The 24,470-nt window shown below is 40.4% G+C and overlaps 2 protein-coding genes across 16 annotated transcripts in view; one reads left to right on the forward strand and one right to left on the reverse strand.

Annotated features, from left to right (window-relative positions):
* LOC118894778 overlaps positions 1-15,903 on the reverse strand; it is a 48,324-nt gene extending 32,421 nt beyond the window's left edge. The window contains exons 1-2 of one of the 2 annotated variants that reach the window (XM_036851333.1): positions 15,287-15,903; positions 9,921-10,182 (exon numbers count right to left, since the gene is read on the reverse strand). In XM_036851333.1, the coding sequence (XP_036707228.1) occupies positions 10,084-10,182; positions 15,287-15,868 (681 nt within the window). In that variant the 5' untranslated portion in view covers positions 15,869-15,903 and the 3' untranslated portion in view covers positions 9,921-10,083. Of the gene's footprint in view, positions 1-9,920; positions 10,183-15,286 lie in introns of those variants that run through there. The other variant, XM_036851334.1, reaches the window with a different exon arrangement.
* MBNL1 (muscleblind like splicing regulator 1) overlaps positions 13,803-24,470 on the forward strand; it is a 177,987-nt gene continuing 167,319 nt past the window's right edge. For 2 of the 14 annotated variants that reach the window (XM_036851320.1, XM_036851329.1), the window contains exon 1: positions 15,779-15,933. The gene's annotated coding sequence lies outside the window, so the exon portion shown is untranslated. Of the gene's footprint in view, positions 13,951-15,764; positions 15,934-24,470 lie in introns of those variants that run through there. The other 12 variants (XM_036851317.1, XM_036851318.1, XM_036851332.1 and 9 more) reach the window with 11 other exon arrangements.

Raw genomic sequence — 24,470 nt, forward strand, 5'->3', positions numbered from 1 at the left:
AAGTGCAGAGGCAGGAATGAGTCTGGCATATCTGCATATCTGAGAAGCAGAAAGAGTCCAGTCCTCAGAGGGAAGTGGAAGATGCAGCTAAGGAGAACTGAGGTGGACAAAGGGCCAGGGAACCTACGTTGTAGGCCAAGGAAAGGAGTTGTACAGTGTGAGCAAATATTTGCAAGGACATGCACATGTGTGGATGGGGTAGAGCAGTACATGAATGACCCATTCATTATCTATGTTTAACACAGGTCAGGAAAAGCTGTTGTTTGAAGAGAAGCAGGAATTACTACGTAGGTCAAAAGCTTTCTTAGGAGATAAATTATTATATTTAGATAAATTTCAGATAAGCTAAGTTTACCTTCAGAGGTTAACTACATTTTCTTGCCTTTTCATTTCCATAATAGGTGTGAGTTTGATAAAAGTGAAAAGGTCTCAAATATTATTTAAATTTGTCAATTTAAGATTTTTCAGCAAGATTGCCGTGGACTAACTGACCCCAATCGTGGTCATTGAAGATAGGTTCACTGATATCTGGTAATGGGGTCATTAGGCACCTTCGTTTCTGCATAGATGTGAAGCAGAAAAGACTAGAGAAAAGGCTGTTTTCCAGTCCCTGGAGACAACAGATGTTCCTTTGTTTATTCTTCCTAAATCACAGTGCCAGTGATGATAGGGACCCTTGCAGTATCAACCTGTTCCTCTTCTAAGTAGTAGTAACTTACTTTGCATTTTCCATGGTAATTATAAATTTCCTCTGATTTATTTTTATTATCCCAAGAGCTCTAAATGACCCAATTACTACCGTTTAAATCCTAGAGTTAGTTGGACACAACTTTTTGAGGGAGGTGGGAGGTGGAGTACGATTTGGGAAGGGAATATAAACTAGCTTACTGAAAAGGACATATTCTTTTTGTTTTTTAATGGAGTAAACAAACTCAGTATTTAAGAACGATTGGCCTCCCCCTATACTTAAGAAATGAATTACAACTAGTATGGCTACTTCTCTGTCTGGTTTGGGTTAAGAGCCGACAAAGAAAAAAATCTACTTCTGACCTTGAACTGAGTATGTGCTAGAAGGATGGCAATGGGTGGGGTGGAGAGGGACACAATCATAATTTCCCCAAGGCAGGCAGACATGATACTGTAGGAGTCAGAAGCTAACTTTTGAGTACTCCCGACAACGCCTAAATAGAAAACCATTATGCTACTAGTATTGGGAAGTGTGGAGGGGTGCAAATGACTTATGTGCTATTTAAGCAGTGCATTCCATCCTATAACATAAATATGTGGGTGTGATGACGCACCATGTTATCGGGTTAATGCAAAGTGTGAGATGGTGTGTGGTTCCCAACTGCATGAGGGAATAAATGCATGAATATCTGCAGTGTGTGAATATTAGAGACCAGTCCTGAAACATGAAGCCACTCTCTGACCTGCCACTTACTATAGTTGGGCAGCTTAACCAAGAAGCAAATCTACTGAAACTATGGAGTTGCAGGTTTTCTGCAATAAGAGTAGTACATATTTGCTGACGTGAACAAGATTCAGGAGGGAAGCACAGAAAGAACACGCGGGCTTGGGGTGTGACTCTATTTAGTTAACTTGGGGCGGATAGTTGTCCAGAATTGGATGCTAAGAATGCCTTCTCCAGGCCAAGCAGACTCTCCTCCTGCCTTATTTGGCTTTGTTCTTCTGATGGTGACCCATCATGTTGGAAAAGAATCTCTTTCAAAAGTGTAAATGTTCCTCTTTCTGCGGGTGATGTCATCATTCCTGTGGCCCAAGCCTTTGTTACTAAATAGTACTTAGCAACACATAATCATTATTTTCTCCTCATAGAGTTCTGAGCATGTTTGTTCTGATGAAGTTGAGAGATATATTTTTTTCAGGGAGGTAGGAGTAAAATCTGAAAAAGGGGAAGCTATGTCTGAAAGGATCTCTTGGCTAGTGTTACTTAAAAGAAGCAAGTAGACAACGAAATTTTTATCCTGTGGCAACAGCTTTGACTGGGTTAAAAAAAAATCATAATTTCACGTACGGTTCCAAAGGAAGTGGTTTCCATGCAACTGTGCATATAAACTGTTCTTTAAAGTGGTAGATGTCTTTTTTTTTTTTTTAATTTAAACTCTATTTTTTTATTTATGGCTGCGTTGGGTCTTCGTTGCTGTGCGCGGGCTTTCTCTAGTTGCGGCGAGAGGGGGCTACTCTTCCTTGCGGTGCACAGGCTTCTCCTTGCGGTGGCTTCTCTTGTTGCAGAGCATGGGCCCTAGGCACACGAGCTTCAGTAGTTGCAGCACGCAAGCTCAGTGGTTGTGGCTCACGGGCTCTAGAGTGCAGGCTCAGTAGTTGTGGTGCACGGGCTTCGTTGCTCCGTGGCATTTGGGATCTTCTCGGACCAGTGTTCGAACCCTTGTCCCCTGCATTGGCAGGTGGATTCTTAACCACTGCGCCACGAGGGAAGTCCCTAAAGTGGTAGATGCCTTTTGCTTGGCTTGTCTTGTCCTTCTTATGATTTCCCTTGTAAAGTGGGTGGGGAAAGTTGGACAAAAGAAAGCTGTTCACTGGCCAATTAAGAAAGATGTTTCTCAAGTGCCTGTTTATCATTCCAGGGAACATCTGGGATTCCCTTTTTAATTACATCCTACCTGTCTATTCAAAAAACTGTAAGAGGAAATGTCTTTTCATTTTGTGAAAAATAGCTGTAAATTTCTTAAAGTTGTAATGTGATTTTAATCGTCATATTTTGAAAAGACTTGAAGTTTAAACTGAACTTGTTCTTTAAATAGTCTAGATTTTAAAATTCGTAATTACTATCCACTTAAAATAATAGCAAGAGCTATAACTTATCAAGTGCCTCACCCATGTTAGGTTAATTCTCATGAAGTCATTCATCAGCACAATTTTATGAGGTAGACATTTTAAGTTCACAGGAAACTGAGACTTGGAGAGACTGTCCAGAATCTCATGTCTAGTAGACTCCAAAGACTCTTTTATCTCACAGGAGCCAAGGTCATGGGCAGAGCAGCAGCTTTTGAAAAATTACCTCCCGTTTTTTAACCTGATTCTTCTAAAGAGTGTGGTGCAAACACAGGTCATTGCACAAGGCTGGGGGAGATGGATATGCCTTGTTTCAAGAACATGCAACAACACAGGCAGAGGGGCAAGGTGGCAGCAGCCGTGACTCTTGCCAGTGGAAACTGGCCCATGTGTCATATTTGGCATGTGTATACCTGTTGCCAATAACCCCAAAGTAGACAGTGTGTTCCCTTTAGTCACCCAGTAAGTTAGTCATAAATGAAGTAGACTTACTTCAGTTGTCTTCTTCCATCATGGTAAGGAAGATATCCAAAATTGTGCCAAGTAACATCCATGTACTCCGTTTTCCTAATAATTTGGCTGCCTCACATAAATTGGATATTTGGTGACAAATATGCCCTTTTCTACAAGTTCAAGTCTAATCTGAGTTAACTTCCTAGGGACCATGTAGAGTTTTCAGTATTTAGGGACCTGACGAAGTGTTTACAGCTTCTTCCAAGAAAGACCTACCAGTATATTCTGAGAATAAACAGACTTCAAAGTCATCACAAGGAGAAAAACTGTTCTGGCTAAGTCTCTAATTTCGAGTATCTTTAGAGAAGAAAGACTTTATGAAAAGAGAGGCTCAGAGTGGCCAGCCTCTTTTATACAGTTACTTTTTTCTTTATTTAATTGTAAAGACTAAATGACAGGTAGGAAAGTGCTTTTGCAGGAACGTGGGCGTCTTGAAGCTGTGGAAGGAAGTTACATTGTGCATGGGAGTAAGCATGTGGGTAGGAGTTGTACGCTACCACTCTATTGCTAGTCTAGAATAATCATGCATAAACATCTTTACGGTGGCACCTGAACAGAATTAATAAACTCCTATCAAAGGCACTTGATACATTATTTAAAATAAGCACATATTACCTTTTATATCCAGGAATAGTAAAAAAAAATTTACATCAGGAACAAGGATAAAAAAAGCCTGTAACTTTGACAAAAACAAAGATAATACAAGTGGATTTTCGTATATTAATTCAAAAGCTGACATACTATACTCTCCAAAAGTGTGAGAGAGAAGCTGGCTTTGTCTGTAGATGTCATAGCCTTAAAAGATTAAACCCAGGAAATGAATGAAAGTAAACACCAAAGAACACGACAAGGGCAGAGGAGTAATGGTCAGTCACAGATTTCTTTAAACCTTGCCCTCAGGGGCTGTGTGGTGGACACCCTTCATCTTAACAGAAATAAAGTCACTGTTTCACACAACCAGTAATAGAATTCTGTCTTACAAATGAGGAGGAATTCAAGCAGTGTAGATGTGTAGTTTAAGTACTGTGGTGGCTCTCACAGAGCTATAATTTCAGATGTTTGAATTCAGTGAAATCAAGGGGAGATCATAAAAATAATAATTGTCTGTCTTTTGAGTTTAGATTCACCTGTTCACATTTTTTTCCTTCCCTTTCGCTACACTTTGCAAATTTGTATTGTTTACTTAATTGATTATAATTACTTATTATTTCACATCTATTGCCCCTGTGGGACTGTATGTTTCAAGAGGCTTGGGGTCTAGTGTTACACCCCCTGTAGCCTCAGGTTCCAGGAAAGGCCAGAATTATGCCAGGTGCTCAGTGACTATTTGTGGACCAGATAGGAAAGTTGACAGCAAAACGACTTAGAGTGAAAATGCAGCAGTTACCGGTGAGCTGGTGGCCTACGGCCAGAAAAGTTTGAAAGGGAGAAGAATGGTCAACATTGTCTAGAAATACATAAATTACTGAGAAGGCTAGATGGGATCAGGTCCTGTCAGCAGTTACTCATTGCTAAGCCGGTGACAGAAATACAGGCATTTGAGTCCAGCCAGGTGTGGCCAGGAGAGCCACTTTCTGGCTGACGGCACATTCACAAAGACAGTAAATTAAGACTTCTAACATTACCCGCAAATGAGATTCAAATGAGAAACGTCCTATTAATTTATTTGTATTTATGATTTAACTATGTTAGTTTGTCGAGTGAATTTATAAAACACTAAAATTTGCCAGACTTTTTCTTTCTAAAAATGTCATATATATACATATATATTCATATAACATTTTCATATATATGTATGCATATACATATATGTATATATTCTAGAATATATATATCTTTTTCTTTAGTCTGATATAAATAAATCCAGAAGGAAGTGGCCCAGGATACTCAGAGGCCCTGATGTCATTCTCAACTGTGCTCATGATCACAATTTCTCAGAAAGAGGCAGGATATAGAATTTTAAGCAAACAGCAACCTAAGCCTTATAGAACATGTAGGATCATCCTCTGTGTGGGCTTGATTGTTTCTCTAGCTTGTTTTTAAGCCCACAGGTCACTGATGCTTACGTGGTATAAAGTGAGACATATTTTGGTGGCCTAAGGAGCACCATGTCCAACCAGGTGCATGACAAAGGCGCCGCAGCATCTAACCTCCCCACAACTAGCCTGCCTCCTGCATTTCTACATGCATGTGGGCAAACCTAAGCTCGATTTGAGATAATGTTTCCTGCAGAGAACACTGTTTCTATTGCGCCAGACAAACTTGCCAAGGGGAGGGAACAGAGGCAGGTCCGTGCACTGCACTGATTCTGAGGGATTTTATTTCATAAACTCTAGCTCAGCAGTAGGAAACCTTGGCTGCACAGCGGGATCATCTGAGAAACTTAAAAAAAATATTGGTGGGGACGTCCTGGGGGTGTGCAGTGGTTAAGAATCCACCTGCCAATGCAGGGGACACGGGTTCAAGCTCTGGTCCGGGGAAGATCCCACAATGCCGCAGAGCAGCTAAGCCCGTGTGCCGCAACTACTGAGCCTGTGCTCTAGAGCCCGCGAGCCACAACTCCTGAGCCCACGTGCCACAACTACTGAAGCCCGTGCGCCTAGAGCCCGTGCTCCGCAACAAGAGAAGCCACCGCAATGAGAAGCCCCGCGCACCACAAACGAAGAGTAGCCCTCCCGCTCACCGCAAACTAGAGAAAAGCCTGCGCGCAGCAACGAAGACCCAACGCAGCCAAAAAATACATAAATAAAAACCTTGAGGAGTATTTGTTTTAAAAAAAGTTCTTTAAAAAAAAAATTGGAGGGCTTCCCTGGTGGCGCAGTGGTTGAGAATCTGCCTGCCAATTGCAGGGGAACACGGGTTCGAGCCCTGGTCTGGGAAGATCCCCACATGCTACGGAGCAACTGGGCCCGTGAGCCACAATTACTGAGCCTGCGCGTCTGGAGCCTGTGCTCCGCAACAAGAGAGGGCCGCGATGGTGAGAGGCCCCGCGCACCGCGATGAAGAGTGGTCCCACTTGCTGCAACTAGAGAAAGCCCTCGCACAGAAACGAAGACTCAACACAGGTCATAAATAAATAAATAGTAAATAAAGAACGTGAATTCTTTAAAAAAAAAAAATTGGGAGCTTGGGTTGCCACTCTCCAGAAATTCTGATTTAATTGCAACCCAGAGGTAGAAGACGGTTGTACTCTATGGATCCAAAATGTAGCAAAGTCAAGAACCACTGCCCTAGTTGTCAGTCTCGTCATTTCTAGGAGGGGCCTCATAATACCATCTCACACTCTCTTGTGAGGGTTCAAAGAGATAATGTGGTTAATAGGGATCCATAATCTTGCTGAATTCACCCAGTTTTCCCTTCTTCCTTTATTTCAGGAGGGGAAATAGAAAGCGTAAGGACGTGGGGTTGGGGAGTCTGGGAAAGTGAGGAGGAGGGATCCACAGAGCCCTCTAACTTCTGCCTATTAGCAGGTCATTAGGGTTAACAAGCTATCCTTTTGTCAGAGCAAACACTTCTGAAGGATTAAGCCTCATTCTCGCCTTAGTGTGAATGACTTTAATCAGATAATCTCCTATCACCTAGCTGGGGATTTACTATTGAAGGTCTGGGGGAAACAAGGAGACAGAGAGTTGCAAGGGCGGCCTGGAGTTTTTTGAGGGCGGGGTGAGGAAGGCTGCCTGTCTGGAGCCACAGCGTCTGGGAACTAGACTTGACACTCAGTAGGCTTTCCATAATGGCGGCATGAAAAATAAGAAAAACAAACTTCTCCTCACATTGCTAGGGCAGTGATTTGTTAAAGTGTTCCTATTGTCAGGTCGCTTGTCTGTCTAATGGCTCTTCCTGACTTTTCGGTGTCTTTCTTTCTGCTGTCAAGCACTTAACATGTGCCAGGTCATTATACCATTTGCCAGCTGGTTGGGAGTCTATGAGAAGCAAGGCCTTGCCCAGCCCTATCCTCTTTGCCATCTGCTTGGCACATGGGTTTAATTGAATTATTTCACTTGCTACACTCTTTTCCAAATGTGTAGGGTTTTTTTCCCCTCTGTCTGTCCCCGTCCCCCTCTACTAGATTAGACTGTGAGCACCTTGAAGAGATCTTAACTTCCGTGTCCCCAGTGCAGTTGTAACTTTTTTTTTTATTAATTAATTAATTTATTAATTTATTTATTTTTGGCTGCGTTGGGTCTTCGTTGCTGCGCGCAGGCTTTCTCTAGGTGTGGTGAGCAGGGGCTACTCTTCGTTGCGGTGCGCAGGCTTCTCATTGCAGTGGCTTCTCTTGTTGCAGAGCACGGGCTCTAGGCACACAGGCTTCAGTAGTTGTGGCACACGGGCTCAGTAGTTGTGGCTTGCGGGCTCTAGAGCGCAGGCTCAGTAGTTGTGGCGCACAGGTTTAGTTGCTCCGCGTCATGTGGGATCTTCCCGGAACAGGGCTCGAACCCGTGTCCCCTGCACTGGCAGGCGGATTCTTAACCACTGTGCCACCAGGGAAGTCCCTGTAACTCTTGATACATAGTGCTGAATATTTGTGAAATGAATCAAGGAGCAGCAGGGAGCACCCTGATGCCTACATTAAGACATTAGAATTAATTTATGACTGTACTGCTTAGTTCCCACACTACTGGACAAGGCAAAGAGGGAAGAAGAGAAAAAAGACGTGTAGATGAAGCTCCCACCATTTATTCATGTGACAAAAGTTGTTCTTATTCAGAAGTCCCTTTAGGACAGCAGTCCCCAACCTTTTTGGCACCAGGGACTGATTTTGTGGAAGATAATTTTTCCACAGGCCGGTGCGGGGTGGAGGGGCGATGGTTTTTCAGAATGATTCAAGCACATTACATTTATTCTGCCCTTTATTTCTATTATTATTACATTTTAATAATATATATATATTATACAATGACAATTACATTGTAATATATAATGAAATATATAATGAAATAATTATACAACTCACCATAATGCAGAATCAGTGGGAGCCCTGAGCTTGTTTTTACTTGCTACTCACTGATAGGGTTTTGATATGAGTCTGCAAGCAACTGATTTATTATGGTCTCTGTGCAGTCAGACCTCTCTGCTAATTATAATCCGTATTTGCAGCCGCTCCCCAGCGCTAGCATCACTGCCGCAGCTCCACCTCAGATCATCAGGCATTAGATTCTCATAAGGAGCACACAACCTAGATGCCTCGCACACGCAGTTCACAGTAGGGTTCGCGCTCCTATGAGAATCTAATGCCACCGCCGATCTGACAGGAGGTGGAGCTCAGGCGGTAATGCGAGCGTTGGGGAGCAGCTGTAAATACAGATGAAGCTTCGCTCGCTTGCCTGCCACTCACCTGCTGCTGGGTGGCCTGGTTCCTAACAGGCCACGGACCGGTACTGGTCCGTGGCCCAGCGGTTGGGGACCCCTGCTTTAGGACATCGCTTGAGACATGGTCTGAAGGTAATTTCTGGAAACAGAAGGGGAAGCAGGAATAAGAGATGCCGACAAAACATCCAGAGAGAGAAAACCCACACAAAGGAATGAGAAAAAAGAAGGATGTGGAATATCATAGAAGCCAAAAGAAAGGAACTTCAGAAATAAATGAGTAAATAGATACAGTGGATGTTTAGGAAGAGAAAAATCAACCTTGCTATTGGCAATTTCAAATTTTTTTTTTTTGCATTTAGGAAGAAATAAGGCAATGGCCACATTTTCCAGATGCTTTTATTCTACATAGAACAGAGTTAACATGTAGAAATGTGTAGATTACAGTCCATAAGATAGTTACACTATAACATTTATACTGTTAGATCTAATAGATACTGTTTTTAAAAGATTACAAGAAGATTCTCTGCTAAACCACAGCACACCATTTTCTGAGATGGAAGAAAGTATTTCACAATATTACATGTAATTATATATTGTAAGGTAACATAATATAGGTAATATGTCCATTTTGACCTTCTGGTATCTGTTTCATACTTATTTTTGTAACATTTTTACTAATTAAAAGACCATTATTGTACATTTTCTTTTCCTTAATGACAGTCTGTATTAGAAGACAGTGTGTATACACTAGATAGAGTGTCTAGAAATGTATTACGCATTAGACACATGACTTCAGGATCTGGGACATAGGCTCAGAAATGCTGCACTGTGGGGCAGGAGGCTTGACCCCTTATTTTTAAAATTTATTTATTTATTTTAAAGTATTTATTTATTTATTTATGGCTGTGTTGGGTCTTCGTTTCTGTGCGAGGGCTTTCTCTAGTTGTGGCAAGCGGGGGCCACTCTTTTTTTTTTTTTTTTTTTTTAATTTATTTATCAGTAATAGTGGCTCACGGGCTTAGTTGCTCCGTGGCATGTGGGATCTTCCCAGACCAGGGCCCGAACCCGTGTCTCCTGCATTGGCAGGCAGATTCTCAACCACTGCGCCACCAGGGAAGCCCCGGGGGCCACTCTTCATCGCGGTGCATGGGCCTCTCACCGTCGCGGCCTCTCTTGTTGCGGAGCACAGGCTCCAGACGCGCAGGCTCAGTAGTTGTGGCTCACGGGCCCAGCTGCTCCGCGGCATGTGGGATCTTCCCAGACCAGGGCTCGAACCCGTGTCCCCTGCATTGGCAGGCGGACTCCCAACCACTGCGCCACCAGGGAAGCCCTTGACCCCTTATTAACTGTGAGGTTTTGGTCAGGGGTCAATTCTCCAGTCTCTGTTACCTTATGTGACAAATGAGGATTATAATGAATATGAATGACATGGAGATATTATTTGCTTTATAAAGTTATATTATGAGGTGAAGTGGGGAAAATAACAGCACAAAATTGCACATGTAGTACCATAACAACTGTGTAAAAAAATGTGTTGAGGAAAACCTGGAAAAAAAAGTAAAATGTAATATTATCAGTGTCTATTTCTGGGAACTGGAATCACTGCTGAATTTTATGAAAATGTTCTGTCTTCAGTAATTTTGAGTTTTCTATCCTGTGTTGAGGGAATAAATAAATCTCTCTCATGCACACACATACACACACACACACACATTTCACTTCTCTCAAGGCCTGGAGCTGGTCATCTTATGGGTTCTCTTCAGCTCTGAGATGGAAGATTCTAATGTTTACTGTATCTCACTGCTACAGGCAACTAAATCACTCTCTTCTCTCAGGTCTTCAGCCATTTGCTGCCTTTGCCGTCCTGGCCAGAGCCCACTCTTCTGGTTTGCTCTCATTCTCAGCGGCAGTGTATTGCCTGCGTTCTGTTCTGCGATTAGACTATCAGGCTCCTGCACACAGCAGTCAAGTATAATCTAGTTATCTCTGTGAAAAGCAAATCTGGATCCTGTGCCAATTATACTGGCACCCCCAACTCCGATATAACCAAACATATCAATGGTTCCCGCTGAGCAAAATTATCATAATTGGAGCTTTGCATTTTGAGTGTGATTAATTTTATTAAGATTCATTGATTCTCTCACTGGACTGTAAGCTCCTTGAGGTTAGGTATCCCATTAGTTTTTATCAGTCATGGGATTTCCAGCCCTAGCATGAGCTCAGGATTCAAGGTTCTAGACCTGAAGTTCCCACTGCTTTGAATGATTTTTCCCCAGATATTTCTCACTTCTTTGAGGACTCTGCCTACTTCTGACCATCTCAATCCTTGACCAACCATCCTGTTTAACACACAACCTCCCCTCCTTTTCCCCTCAACTTGCTTTCTTTTACTTCATAGTACTTACCTCCATCTGAAATTGCCTCAGATGTCTATCTTTTTCTACATATTTATTCTTTACTTGTTTAGTGCCTGTCTCCCTCTAAGAGACTGTAAACTCCTTGAAGGAAGTGATTGGGATGTGTTGTTCATTTCTGTAACCATACTGCCTAGAACAGGACTTAACACAGCGGATACTCCATGAACATTTGTGAAACAGAGGCATTGTGTGAAAGTGTTTTCTGTAAGGAAAGAAGGAAGGAAGGATGGAAAAATAGAAAGGAGAAAAAAAGAAAAAAACAAGGAAGAAATAGAGGAGGAAAGAATTATACTCCTAGAAATCTAATGTGGCTCTTCTTCACATTAAACTTGGGGAGCACTTACGCCTATATTAGAGCTTCTTGTTGCCCCAGTGTCTTTAAGAAAAATGATGAAAATAAATGGTCTGAATCAGAAGACACTGATGCTAGTTCTTCTCTGTCATGGTTCCAATTTACTTATACAGTATTTTCTGGCCTAACAAGGGAACAGGGCCAGATGGGCTCTAATGTTCCATTCTCTACTAAAATTCTGTGGTTCTAAACTTTTAATTCTGAAACGTATTTGCTTTCTATTTCCCTATTTCTAGATGCTAAAATGATTATAATGAAGATTTAGATTCAACTTTTAGGTAAAATAGCTTAATTGAAAAATGCAAGATAAAATTAATATTTTAACTCAGTTTTAATCTTTATAAACATTTTAAGACAAATATATTGGTTTTATATATTTTTACATTTATGTGTTTTGTACATTAAGTGGTATATATATTGTATATGCAACATGTTCTATTACATAACATACTATATATACACACAACAGAATATATATTATTTATATTTAAATACTAGGCATAATTTTAAAAACTTACTTGATATGTGAAATATATAAAGGTCCTAAACTAAATTTAGGTAAACTAAATTCATACAATTCTATCAAGTATATTTGTTCAGATATCTGAACAAGTTTGAATCCAGGCTACAGAAGAATGCTTCCACCCCCTTCCCTGCTGTGAAACTGAATGGAGATACATTTAATGCATCTACTTAAAATAGATTCACCATACGAAAGTGTTTCCAATTCTTCATTGCCTTCCAGCAGCTTCTTCTCTTAACCATCTATATTTAAACATGGGTCAAAAATCATGGGGCCTGAATTTGGGTCCCAGTTTTGACACTATCTTGCAATGGATTCTTTTTACTCTGGTATAATAAAAAACAGTATTCCTAGATCTGTGATTCAAGACCTTTTCATATTTCGAGTTTTAAGAAGCATACCTTGGGATATTTTCATTTAGATGATTTGTTGGGGGAGGGGCAGAAAAGGCAAATATTTGGACAGCAGTGAGAGCTTACTGAGCTATAAATGTGGCGTGTAGGACAAGAAAGATACAGTTCACACACACACACTTACACAGTGCCGTAAAGACTCTCATTTGAATGAAAAGGATAAATGCTACCATTTCCTTTATCTGTATTATTGGTAAACCAGGTAGCTGATGTTATCTCTGAAAACCATATTCCTTAACTGTATTTCTATTGGGATTCATTGGTATAATTAAGACTTGAATGGTCTGAAGTATTTCAGGAAACTTCAGTGAATATTCTTTCCTTTATCTGAAAATGTAGTTTTATTTCATCTGAAATTGTTTTCTATAATTTCCCTCTCCACCCACAAATGACATTCTTTTTATACTTATAGATATACTTACTCATGAGCCTATGAACTAAAACTACACTTCATAGAAGTAAGAGAAACCATAATGCTATCCTAGCACTGAGGGTATATGATTGGTATTCTAAATGGGAACTATTTACTTTTTATTACTATAATGATTTTTTAATAATTTCCACAATTTGAAATGTGGTTAGAATGCCACTGGTAGTTGAAAGCTGGCAACATGATTTAATATTTTTAACATATGATCTGGTGTTTGCTGCAGTGCTTCAAAATGTTAAATGTCATTATTCATGTTATAGTATTATCAATGATAATAAATTAAGCTAAACCAGTGGCAATGAAGTTTTATATCATAATTTATTTTGACTCACTTTGGAGTCCTAGGTTGACCATTGTTTTGTATGAGTTTTCTTATGTGAAATAACATTTTTTCCTCTCTTCTTTGTCATTTACTAGGATGTTTATTCTACTGTTTCTAACATTCAAGGGTCTTTCTTGTATTTCTTTGTATTCTGTTCAGTGGAGCAGAAAATTTGTCTCGGCTTCAATTTTTCTTTTGTTCCCAGAACGTCTCCCCTCCTCCAGTGCTGAAGTGGAAAAATAATTTCCACTCTTGCACCACACAGGTTCAAAGTCTTGTTTTTCACCATGTTGCTCCCAACAGCGAATTTTCTATCCCACATGAAAGAAGAACACCAAAGCTCTAACCTGGAAGTCTGCAAGGGTCTGAGAACAATTGAAAATCAGTTCCTACAACCAGGATTAGCCCTCAGCGGTTCACTGGACATTCTGAGGAGACGCACATGGAAGCCAGTGAGGGCACCCACCTGCTGGCACTGGCATAGGTGGCCCAGCTCAGAAGTCAAGGTCTATTGTCAAGGAGAATGGAGGCAAACCGGAGAAATTAAAAAGCAAGTAGCAAACAATCCAGTAGGCTAAGCCAGGGACTTGGGAGTCTCCTCCCTTCCTCATTCCCTGCATGAGTCATTTTTCCAGTCTGTCCACACCCATTCACCCTTCTTCCATCGGCCTCCACCCTACACTCCCATTCACCCTCCAAGCTGTTGCTACAGGATCTTTCTGAAATTCAAGTCCAAATTTCACCTATCATCTCCTTGCTGTGTAAACTCATCTAGATCATCACAGTTTTCAGAGTAAAGTTGAGACTCCTTGGATTAACTCAGACCTACTTTTAGCCCATTTTCTGCCACTCTCCTGTAAGTATCCGGCTTGTACTTCTAACAGAAAGATTGGCAGGTCCACTGTATTTGCCAGGCTCTTTCTCCAATGGACTGGACTCATTCCCTTTATCTTGCTAATTTCTACACACCTTTCAAGGCACCTGTTAAAGTCACTCCTCCAGGAAGCTTTCCTGACTCTACTCAGGCCCATCTTGGGCTTGCCTTCATCATTTTAGCATTAATCCTTCAGGCGGAATTAACTGGTTTATTTTTCTCTTCAGTAGTCTCTTCCCTAGTAGAGGTATTATCCTTGAGGGTAGGAACTCTGTGTTATCCATTCTCGAATCTCTGGCATAGCAAGCACTTGATGTAGTTGTTGAAATGAATGCTGAATTAGAAGAAAAGAAGTCCTCATAGCTTGGGGTAGCTACCAATTGGCAGATGGAGAATGCCCATCCCTGTTCTCTGAGAAAGTGTTCGGTTCCTTTAATTTGCTTCACTGTGTGTGCGCTTGGGTACTTTCAATGATTAACACTGAGAAGTGGCACCGTCTAATTATTTGTTTGTTCTGGAAGGGAGCAGTGCACAATATTAACTCAGTGGTTTTGTGGATCTAGCCAAGGGTCCGAGACGCAAGTCTGTTATTAATGCCTCTAGAAGTATTTTTGTACTTTAGCACCTTTCATGATGCTTTTCCTTCTCCTCCTTAAGCTGTCCCCACCCTCTCTAACACAACCTAACAAACTTGTAGGAAGTACATCGCACAGTAGCTAGCATTTGGTCCTAAACTGTGTCCAAAACATGGAAAAAAATGTTTTTAATTAGAATCATCATTGAACAAGTTATTCCCTAAATCCAGAGGAAATTCTGCCCCCCCCCCCATCTCTAAAACTTGATCACATAACGACAGTCCAGGATTCTTTCTATTCAAAGTGCAGGCAAGTTACATCTTACGACACCCAGTGAATTATGATTTGGGGCTGTGGTTTCCTTTGTTCCAGCAATGATATGACTTATTTGCCTCGGACTATTACAGTATTTCAGAAAATGAATATTTTATGTTGAAAAGAGGGGGCTCTTCTTTCTATAAATCATATGATGCAGAGTTGGGAAGGAAGGGGATTTTCCATTCCAAATATTATTTACAAAGTAGATGGGAAGCTGGTATGTGAGTGTTCGTGCTTGTGTGACAGTAAGTTTTAGTAAGGAATTCCAAAACCGTGGACACCCTGTTACTTGAGAAAGATACACACTGGCAGTCGTGCGGATGTCTTTCCCGCCTGTGGGCCATCCAGGTTCAAAAACCGTGTGGTGCATTTTAACGCGGCAGCCCCACCAGCTCCTACTGTTTTATCCTGATTTTGAGACTCACCTTCAGTCTAACCTTGCCGGCTGCCTTACCAAGTCCCATCCACGGGCCTCTTTCAACAACGAACCGATTTGTCGGCTCAGCCAGTCGGAAGGAGCAGAAAGTAGTAGGGGTGCGTCCTGTCTGCACTATAGCTCGGAGGTTATAATGCTGAACGTATAAGATGGAAGATACCACCGGGAGGCGGCGGGGATGCACCTCGCCAGCTCCAGCTCGGGTTTCCTTTTGCTCTCCGCGTCGGTCGGCGGGTGGCAACGACCACCCCCAGCGGACTTTGTTTGGTTGAGGGGCGACGAGGTGGCGGGGGGGAGCAGAGCCGAGGGGCGGCGGAAAGTTGAAGAGCGTTTTTTTCGCCGCCGCGTGCGTTCCGGGGCTCGACGAGTCCGCCCAGGGCTTCCTGGTGGGGCTGGGCCGGCGGGGGAGGGGCCGCGCAGCAGCAGCGGAAACCAGACCTCGGCGATAAGAGGCTGCACAGCGACATGCAACAGTCTTTTCACTGCAGCTGAATGAGTTGTGGCGCTCACAATGCTCCCGTGACCGGGAACTGACAAGTTCAATTTTAAATCGCGGGCCTCTTGGAATCATGACTCCCACAATGCCTTGGGCACTCGCTCGGCAGTCGGGCTGCCTCTGAAAAAAAAATGTGAGAGGTAAGTTTCCATTTTCACAGTTTGCTCGCGCTGGGCTGCTGCTCTGCATTGTTCGTGTTCTTTCGGGGCTGTACATGGCTGAAGGAGGAAGTGAGAGGAGGCTTGGGCCGGCTCAGCACGCTGGATGGTTTCCTATCACACACCATCTCGAGCTAGAGGGAAAGCGGGAGGTTGCAGCTGCAGCCCAGCTGCGAGGAGCCCTTCCCTGGGCTCTGCGGACACCGTCAGCACTGCCAGCTTCCCACTTGGCAGCCTAAGAGAAAGAAAGAGAAAGAAAGAAGGGGGGTGGTGGTGGTGGCGGATAAAAGAAACAGGTGCGTGGAAGTGTACTTACAACTTAACGACCTTTGCCGGGGGGAGATGCGAGTCCATCAGATGGGAGCCACGGTTTCTCCCAAGAGATCCCGCATCCCTGCCCCTGGGGCTGCCATCCAGCCCGGTTTTCATCTGGGCCAAATATGTGCACGCAAAGGTTAATTCTCTGCCTGCTACCCATAAATTACGCATGACATGTTTAGCTGGGCTTCCTTATATGGAGAGTGCTGTATTTCAGTCCAGTTTGCCTTTTGCCAAGTTTACAGGGCGGAAGAAGCCCTGCATGAGAGGGCTCTTTTTTTTTTTCCCATCGTTTTGTAGTGCGTCACTCAAAAACTGTAAGAAAAGTAAGTATAGGCGCTCTCAGGGTGGAGCCGCAGTTAGTTGACTGAATTGCTTTCATGAAAGGTTGAAAAGAATGAAAAGTAGTTAGGACTGGGGTTCTGGATTTTTAGACAAAAGCAGGACAAATATGTAGCGCGGCCTCCCCCCACCCCCTTTTCTTTTTTTAAACGGAGCCGGAATCTGTTATTGGTAGTAATGTGTCATGTGAGAATACTTTGATTCCAGAGCCTGTAACACGAGCAGGTATATGGTGGAGCTTATATGCTTGCCCCTCTCACAGCACTTTACAACTAGAGTGGTGGAGCTGGAAGAGTAATTGTGTTCTTAAATCTCTCCTGGGTCGGGAGAATATGCGGCTACTAGGATTCTGTGCTGTATTTCCGTGGAGTGCGCTTCCCTAGGATTAAGATTGAATAAGAAGCTGCCAGAAAGGTTATTGGCACTGCCTTTACTGTGCGTACCCACCAGCCCAGGCACAAGCCGATAGCAAATGGATGGTAAACTCTGCTGTACTCGGAGGAATTTCTCAAACAAATTAATACACTGAGAGAGAAGTCATAATTAATGCCTTTGGATTTGCAGGCCCTCTGCAATGTGCTTTGAAATACTACACCAGTGGACACGGTGTTCCCCCCTCCTGGGTTTGAACACAACGCCTGTTTATACCCAGAGGGTATTTAGTACATAACTATTCTATACCAGCATAAGTGATCCACTCCATGTTATCTCTGTGGGTTCCTGAGAGCGTTGGTGTTTCTCCCTGTCTTGCTGTTGAGATAAAATGTTATCACTGAGACAAGTTAAAATGAAAGTTCAAAGACTGTAAAATTTATCCCAGGAATACTTAGTTCAGTACTTAGAATGTCTTAGGTATGGTGCTATAGCTGGAGACTCTGAATAAAGTTATTTTGTAGCCTGTGAAAGCACATTGTCGTCACTTGTATCTTTGCTTTCTTAAAGTTGGTGACAAACACAGCTCAAAACTGTGTTTTAGGAAATCTCCAGCTTTCTGATTTTCATCAGTGTTGTGTATTTGCATGGGGGTGAATTATTTTTGGATTACTAGTGTGTTGTTAGGCCTTCCTTCAACAGGTAGACAAAGCTTTTAGTTTTATTTGTTTAATGGGGGGTTTCCTTGCAAAAGTTGCCTTTTGTGTTTTAAGGAACAAGTTCGGTCAGCACCAGAAAACCTGTTTATCCATTCGTCTATAATTACAATGTCACTAAGGACGTAATAATCAGGTTGTATTATTACTAAGAGACTCAGAAAACCTCACGTGCCTAGTTTAATTTTTTTTTCCTCATGTAACTAAGAACAAATTTGTGTGCAGACACACATCGTGTGTGATACTCTATGCAGCCATGCCAACAGAGAATCCAAAGTGTTTTATGGTTTGAGATATTATTGCTTGTGTTTACATTTCCACATTTGGGGCAAACTTAGACTCCAAGTTGAATTCATTAAATTTTGATTCCAACCTTCTGTTCTTCCTCTGGGCACAGAATTCCTATGAAATGAAACACTGGGTTCTGTTCCAGAACAAGAACAGAATATCCCAAGGTTTCTCCTGGCGGGGGAGGGAGGGAGTAAAATCGTATTTCTGATTGAGGAAGGGTGTATTACTTTTTTATATAAAATTTCCTGTCTTTACTGTAAGCAAAAATATTGCCCTTGCATTTATCATTGTCGCCATACATTAGGCCTGTATTTGATATATCTATTTATGGAAACAGAGAGAATAGCCTTGCTGCACCTTCTGGCTTTCTGCTTGGTGATAGAAGATGCAGAGATTAGAGACTATCTCAGATCTTGCTTAGAAGAAGATGAAAAGAATAGGTGATTGGGCTTTCTTACACTCTGAGGCATCAGGGTGGGCAGTAGATATGAAGGTCAGGGGAGCAGACGAAGGGAGTGAAATATAGTCACTTAAATATTTGGTTCAATATAAAATCCTAAGGCAATACCAATCACAGAGGATGTTACATAGGGAGATTTTAAAGTGTGTGGCCTTTTAGGCCAAAAAGCTTCATATTTTTGGAATCTAGAACGTGCTGTCCAGTACAGTAGCCATTGGCCACATGTGACTGTTGAGCACTTGAAATGTGGTTTTTCTGGATTGAGGTTTGCTCTAAGTGTAAAATGCATACTGGATTTTGAACACTTTGTACAAAAGAAAGAATATAAGACATCTGATAATATTTTTTATATTGATTATCTGTGGCAGTGATAATATTTTGGATATATTGGTTTCAGTAGGATATATTGTTAGATTAATTTCACGTGTTTCTTTTCACTTTTTAAAAAATACTGCTACTAGAAAACTTAAAATAGCAAGTGTGGCTTGCATTGTATTTCTATTGGACAGGGCTGTTCTAGGGTAAAGCAAGAAAGCACTATTCTGGTAGAAAGCCTAAAGAGTTTGCTGGTCAAAACACAATAAAATGGACTTTTATTTTTACAAGCTGAAGAAGTTTATTATACATAGGAATACCTCATCTTTCTTATCCATTGTAACCAAAATTTGAGAAAACATACCACCTAACATCTATTTTTGTATCCTCAAAACTACTATTTAGTTTAGAGATTTAATGGTGAGGTAGTAATAACAGAGAAAAGGCTTATAATTAGGGGATGAGTCTTAACACCTCTCAAAGGCCAGAATAGAGTATGATTGCTACTTAGGGACATTTTAGAGACACTATAGTTACCATTCTCCTGAAGTTACCAAACACAAACGAGTCACTAAAATTTATTTTAAAATAGAGTTTTCAGTAAATAGCAATTATCTTCAAATGCTTCCTATATATTTTCCTTTGCTGTGACTTTCCACCCTTAGAGAATAAAACCTCAAATAAATCCAAACAAACTCCTGACTGTATGTTAATCGAAGATTAATGAATTCACAAGAATGAAAGATTTTTCACCTGTAGGGAAGAGGGCATTGTTTTCAAATGTTAGGAAAGGTAAGAATACGTTTCTGTAGTAATGTTCTGGGCTTTGAGGAATTCCTATACACGGAGACATTGTCTTTATAATTTGAACACATTTTGAGAAAGCATCTAACTGGTAAACAAAGCACAATGGCCTAGGTCCTGGAAACATTCCTTTCAGATATTTTCAAAACTGAAGTACATTTTGCCATGCACAGTGAGTGTTAAACTGAAAAAAAAAACGTGGTTCTTTTCTATCCATATAACATATGCTTACTTTTATTTCCTTGAAGGATGCCAAAGATATAAGACAGGCTGGATGCAGTGAGTTCTTCTTTGGTTGGCGGGGGGAAGGGAGCAGGTTTTATGGAGAATCTCGGAAGAGTTGCCTCCCGGCTTGGTGCCATCTTGAATCTGTCCCCCACTACAGGAGGCATAACTGCCATTAGTGTCAATGCATGTGTGGAGCCTGCGGGGGACAATGATCCCCATTAACTTTGTAGATCATTTCTGATGAGTCATGGAGCAAATTCACTAATGGTTGGAGAATTATTGATCGCAAAGCAGAGGATTCAAGAAGAGCTATTGACATAGGGCACTAAAAGTCTCTAGACATATCTTGTATTTTTAGAGTTGAGGTAGGGAACTCGGGGTTTATGTAGTAGTGTTTTTGTATTATAAAAATATATATTTATATAAGCATTACAGCTATATCCTTGGAAAAACACTTAGCAAATACGAGGTTATAGTTTTCTACACATGATTGTTAGTCTTTTAATGATTTCATTAGATCTCTTTCAGATAATTATTCATGTTTTCTGAGAGGCATCTTATCACTTCTGCCTGTGACGTCCATAAAAATAAAAAACCTTTGAAGAATTTATGTTAGAGTTTTAGGCATTCTGTATTTGTTACGTTTCCCACTATTTTTGAGATCTTGCTCTAGGATTCTGTGGTGATCCTTTGTCAAAAAGAGTTCAGGATATATTAATCTCAAGATGAAATGTAGGCATATTGGATAGAGTGGAAAATTACTTTTCCACTGAGATCAATTATTTTAAAAAGGTGAAGGTATTTCTGAAATAAGTATCATGCTTCAAGTAGTGTATATGTTCCAAAGGAAAAAACTGTCATCTCTTTGGACATTGTTTTAAGAAATCGAGAGGTGTATCTTTCATATACCCAAAGAGGTGAATAATAGCTAATAAGGTACATAGTCCCATCAAGTGTGGATACAATTTGTGTGTGAATGTATATATGAAGATAAAACTTTTCCCAAGGCAATGCCAATTTATTAAAATCACCTGGATATTAAATAACAATATTATTAAAAAGAATTGTGATAACACCATTGTAAAGCAATTATACTCCAATAAAGATGTTAAAAAAAAAAAGAATTGTGATAAATACTACATAATCCAAAGGCTAATGTCCATGCACATATTAACTCCATTCCAGTCTCTCTTTAGCCAAATTCACAAAATGACAATATTTCTTCCTCCAAAGGATTCTTAAAAAAATTTATCTTGAGACTGGATTTTCGCTATATTTCCACTTTTAAAATAGTTGGGGAGCTCTTAATTAAGAATAAATTTGTTTTAAAGAGCTAACAAGATTCTAGGATCATGGGAACACGTTTAATCATGTGAAATAAACATTGCATGCTGATTTGAGATATTATTTTATTTTGTAAAGTTGATTCATAGGAAAATACGTATTTTGGCAAAAATAGCAAGCTAGGTTCAGTGAGATCTACCAAACTTAAGATATACCTTTTCCTCAAAGAGGTGGCAGTCTGGTAGGGGAAGTAAAAGTTTTGAAAATAGCTGTAAAGTGGAAAGTGATGTTTCATAAGCAGAGGCTAGGTAACATGGTATGGAAGTTGAGATAAGGAAAGGTACATCTTAATGTAGCTCTGACCAATACATGTAATAAAGGGAACAAACAGTTCTAATGCATTAATAGTGGAAAACAAAAGGTATTCTTTATTTTTTAACATTATAAAAATATTCTGTTAAAGCAGCATTAATTATATCTATTTAGTGATATTTCCATATTTTTCATATGTATACATTTTACATCCAGACATAATTTTCATACATGTTCTAGTTCAATTATTTAATTCATTTTGCTGGTAGAAATATATAGATTTCCAAACGTCCTATAGTAAAATATTGATAGCTTTGTCATTAGTATTACTGTTGAATATCATAAAATATCAGTTTTTGAAGCCACCAAATAGTTACAAATGTATCAGAAACCAAAGTGGGTAACTGGGGTGAACAGTGGATGTAGAAAAAAAAAATTTTTTTTTTTTTTAACCCCACATTTGTTTATTTATTTATTTTTGGCTGTGTTGGGTCTTCGTTTCTGTGCGAGGGCTTTCTCTAGTTGCGGCGAGCGGGGGCCACTCTTCATCGCGGTGCGCGGGCCTCTCACTATCGCGGCCTCTCTTGTTGCGGAGCACAGGCTCCAGACGCGCAGGCTCAGTAGTTGTGGCTCACGGGCCCAGTTGCTCCGCGGCATGTGGGATCTTCCCAGACCAGGGCTCGAACCCGTGTCCCCTGCATTAGCAGGCAGACTCTCAACCACTGCGCCACCAGGGAAGCCCAAGATGTAGAAAATTTGTTCAAGAGAAAGCTAGGTTAAAAGTAAGCTGATAATTACAAGGTTGTTTGCTAAAAAATCTATATACTAAAGTTAAGCAGCGGAAGTAATACTAAAATATACCAAAAACCCAGTGATTTCATTTTGGGAAAGGAAATGTACAATATATAATGAACAGCAATGAGAGAACTGTATATTAGCAGGGAGATTTTAATCAGAGACAACCAGAGTATACAATTTAATGTGACATTGAATAGAAGAAAAGTGAAGAAATAAAAACAAGATATAGCTGATGATTTCAGGCACTGGTAGAAGTGTCACAATTGTGAATACAATTTTGTGGGGTTTTAAAAATAATTCACGAATATTTTAAGTACATGGTTGTGAAAGATGTGGTAACATTGTGTATACTTACTGTACTCCAAATCCCTGCATACTGACATTTGTCTACAATGATTATGACTGAATAGACTCCTTCAGAAAATTCGAAAAATGTACGGTAACAATAGTATATGCAGTGGGAGTGTGAGGAAATCTAAACAGTGAAAGACTTTACAGTTTAATAGTCAAAACACGTCAAAAGCAGGTTAAATAACAAGAATGCCAAATAAGGCATTAAGCAGTTCATATTCATATTTAGTACATCATTAAAGATACTTTTTGAACTTGACTTAGTATTAAAACTTACAGACCATACACAGCTTACTGTATCCAAAAAATTTAATATAATCGAGTATTCAACAATCTGTTCATCAGCATTGTTGATGATAGTAATAATGATAGGTTAACATTTTATTTGTTTCTGTCTTATCTGATTACAGAAAAGAATTACCTTTACAATGACCTTTCAGCACTCTAGGTGGATGGGTAGCTCTTACCCTAGTAGAAAGATAGTCTGGGGTGGGATGGTGATAGTCAGGTTAGGCCACAGGCCACAGATATAATAGGAGGGCAAATGGCCAGCTGGGGGAGGGAAAGTTGGAAAAAAAAGCTCTGAGCCATTGAGTTTGCAACTCAGTATTCTCCACAAAGATTCCCTCACTGATATTTCTGTTTACTAAATTTTAGTTTCAAAAAGCCATGCTATGAAATGATACATCAGTTTCTATAAACAGTATATCTAAATTTGTTTTGAAAGTACAATCTTTGTTGCAGTGCAGGTAGAACAACAAAAACAGACCTCATTTGGGGGTAACATGTTTTGAAAAGTGGAACACTTTGTAAATATAAGAGGTGATACTGATGTTATTATTATCATTTAAAAATTATCGTATCTTTATATATTTATTGCATTTTGTCTATATCTTGAAAGGAGTAATAGACTTTGGGGGGTGGGGCACAAAAGTCTCACAATGTATAGACTTTATTTCATCAAACCAGATGTGACTAGGTATGTGGACTGGGAAGAACCATTTACTCTTTCCATTGTTTAATTCTTACATCTGCGAAATTATAAACATGTTAATAATAGAAGTGCCACTTGCTATACATTTCTTTACAAAATATCTCATTTAATCTTTCCGACAGCTGTAAAATATCCCTTATGACTGTTATCTTAAAGGTGACCAGCATGACTAGAAAACACTTTTTGTAGTTTGCAGAGTTGTGAGATCTTTTTTCTTCTTTATTCCAACGTCCATGTTTTTAACCAATTTTTTGTCTTGCTTGCAGTCATATACAGAGAATGGTGATGAGGATAATAGCTTTAACAATGATTACTAACATCTTGAACTACTTTCTTTGTGCCAGGGTGAAGTTTATGAATTAATTCACACATTCCTCAGAACAGCCCTATGAGATGGGTACTGTTTAATATCTCGGTTTCAAAGATGGGGAAACTGAGGCACAAAGTTAATTGCCCATGGTTTCTTAACTAGGAAGTGGCACAACAAGGAGTGGAACCAAGGTAGTCCAGTTCTAGAACCCATGCTTGTATGTCAAAGAATAAAAACAAAATTTAAAAAATACTTGTGTTGGGTACTGATAGGAGATTGAAACTGTAAACACTTGGAATAATCCAGAAGAGTAAAACTTTCTACAGCATTTGAGGAGACGCTAGAAGAATGGGTAGAAAGTAAGAGGAGAGAGAGAAAAGGCCTAGGGAGGGGCAGTTAACAGGGTAGAAGAAACGAGGAATCAGGTGGGAAAGGGAGATAGGGGCTCCACTTTGGAGGGCACTGAGGACCAGGTAGTAAGTTTGATTCACAATGGGAACATTAGGAGACATTTGCTTTGGCAAGTAACTGTACAGGAGTTGTGTTTTAGTGACAGTTTTTAGAGGAAGAATAGGACACACATAGGATGAAGTGGAGATTGTAGGATAGAGATGAGGGACTAAA

Source organism: Balaenoptera musculus, chromosome 4 (assembly GCF_009873245.2).
Source record: "Balaenoptera musculus isolate JJ_BM4_2016_0621 chromosome 4, mBalMus1.pri.v3, whole genome shotgun sequence".
In the NCBI taxonomy this organism is placed as follows: Eukaryota; Metazoa; Chordata; class Mammalia; order Artiodactyla; family Balaenopteridae; genus Balaenoptera; species Balaenoptera musculus.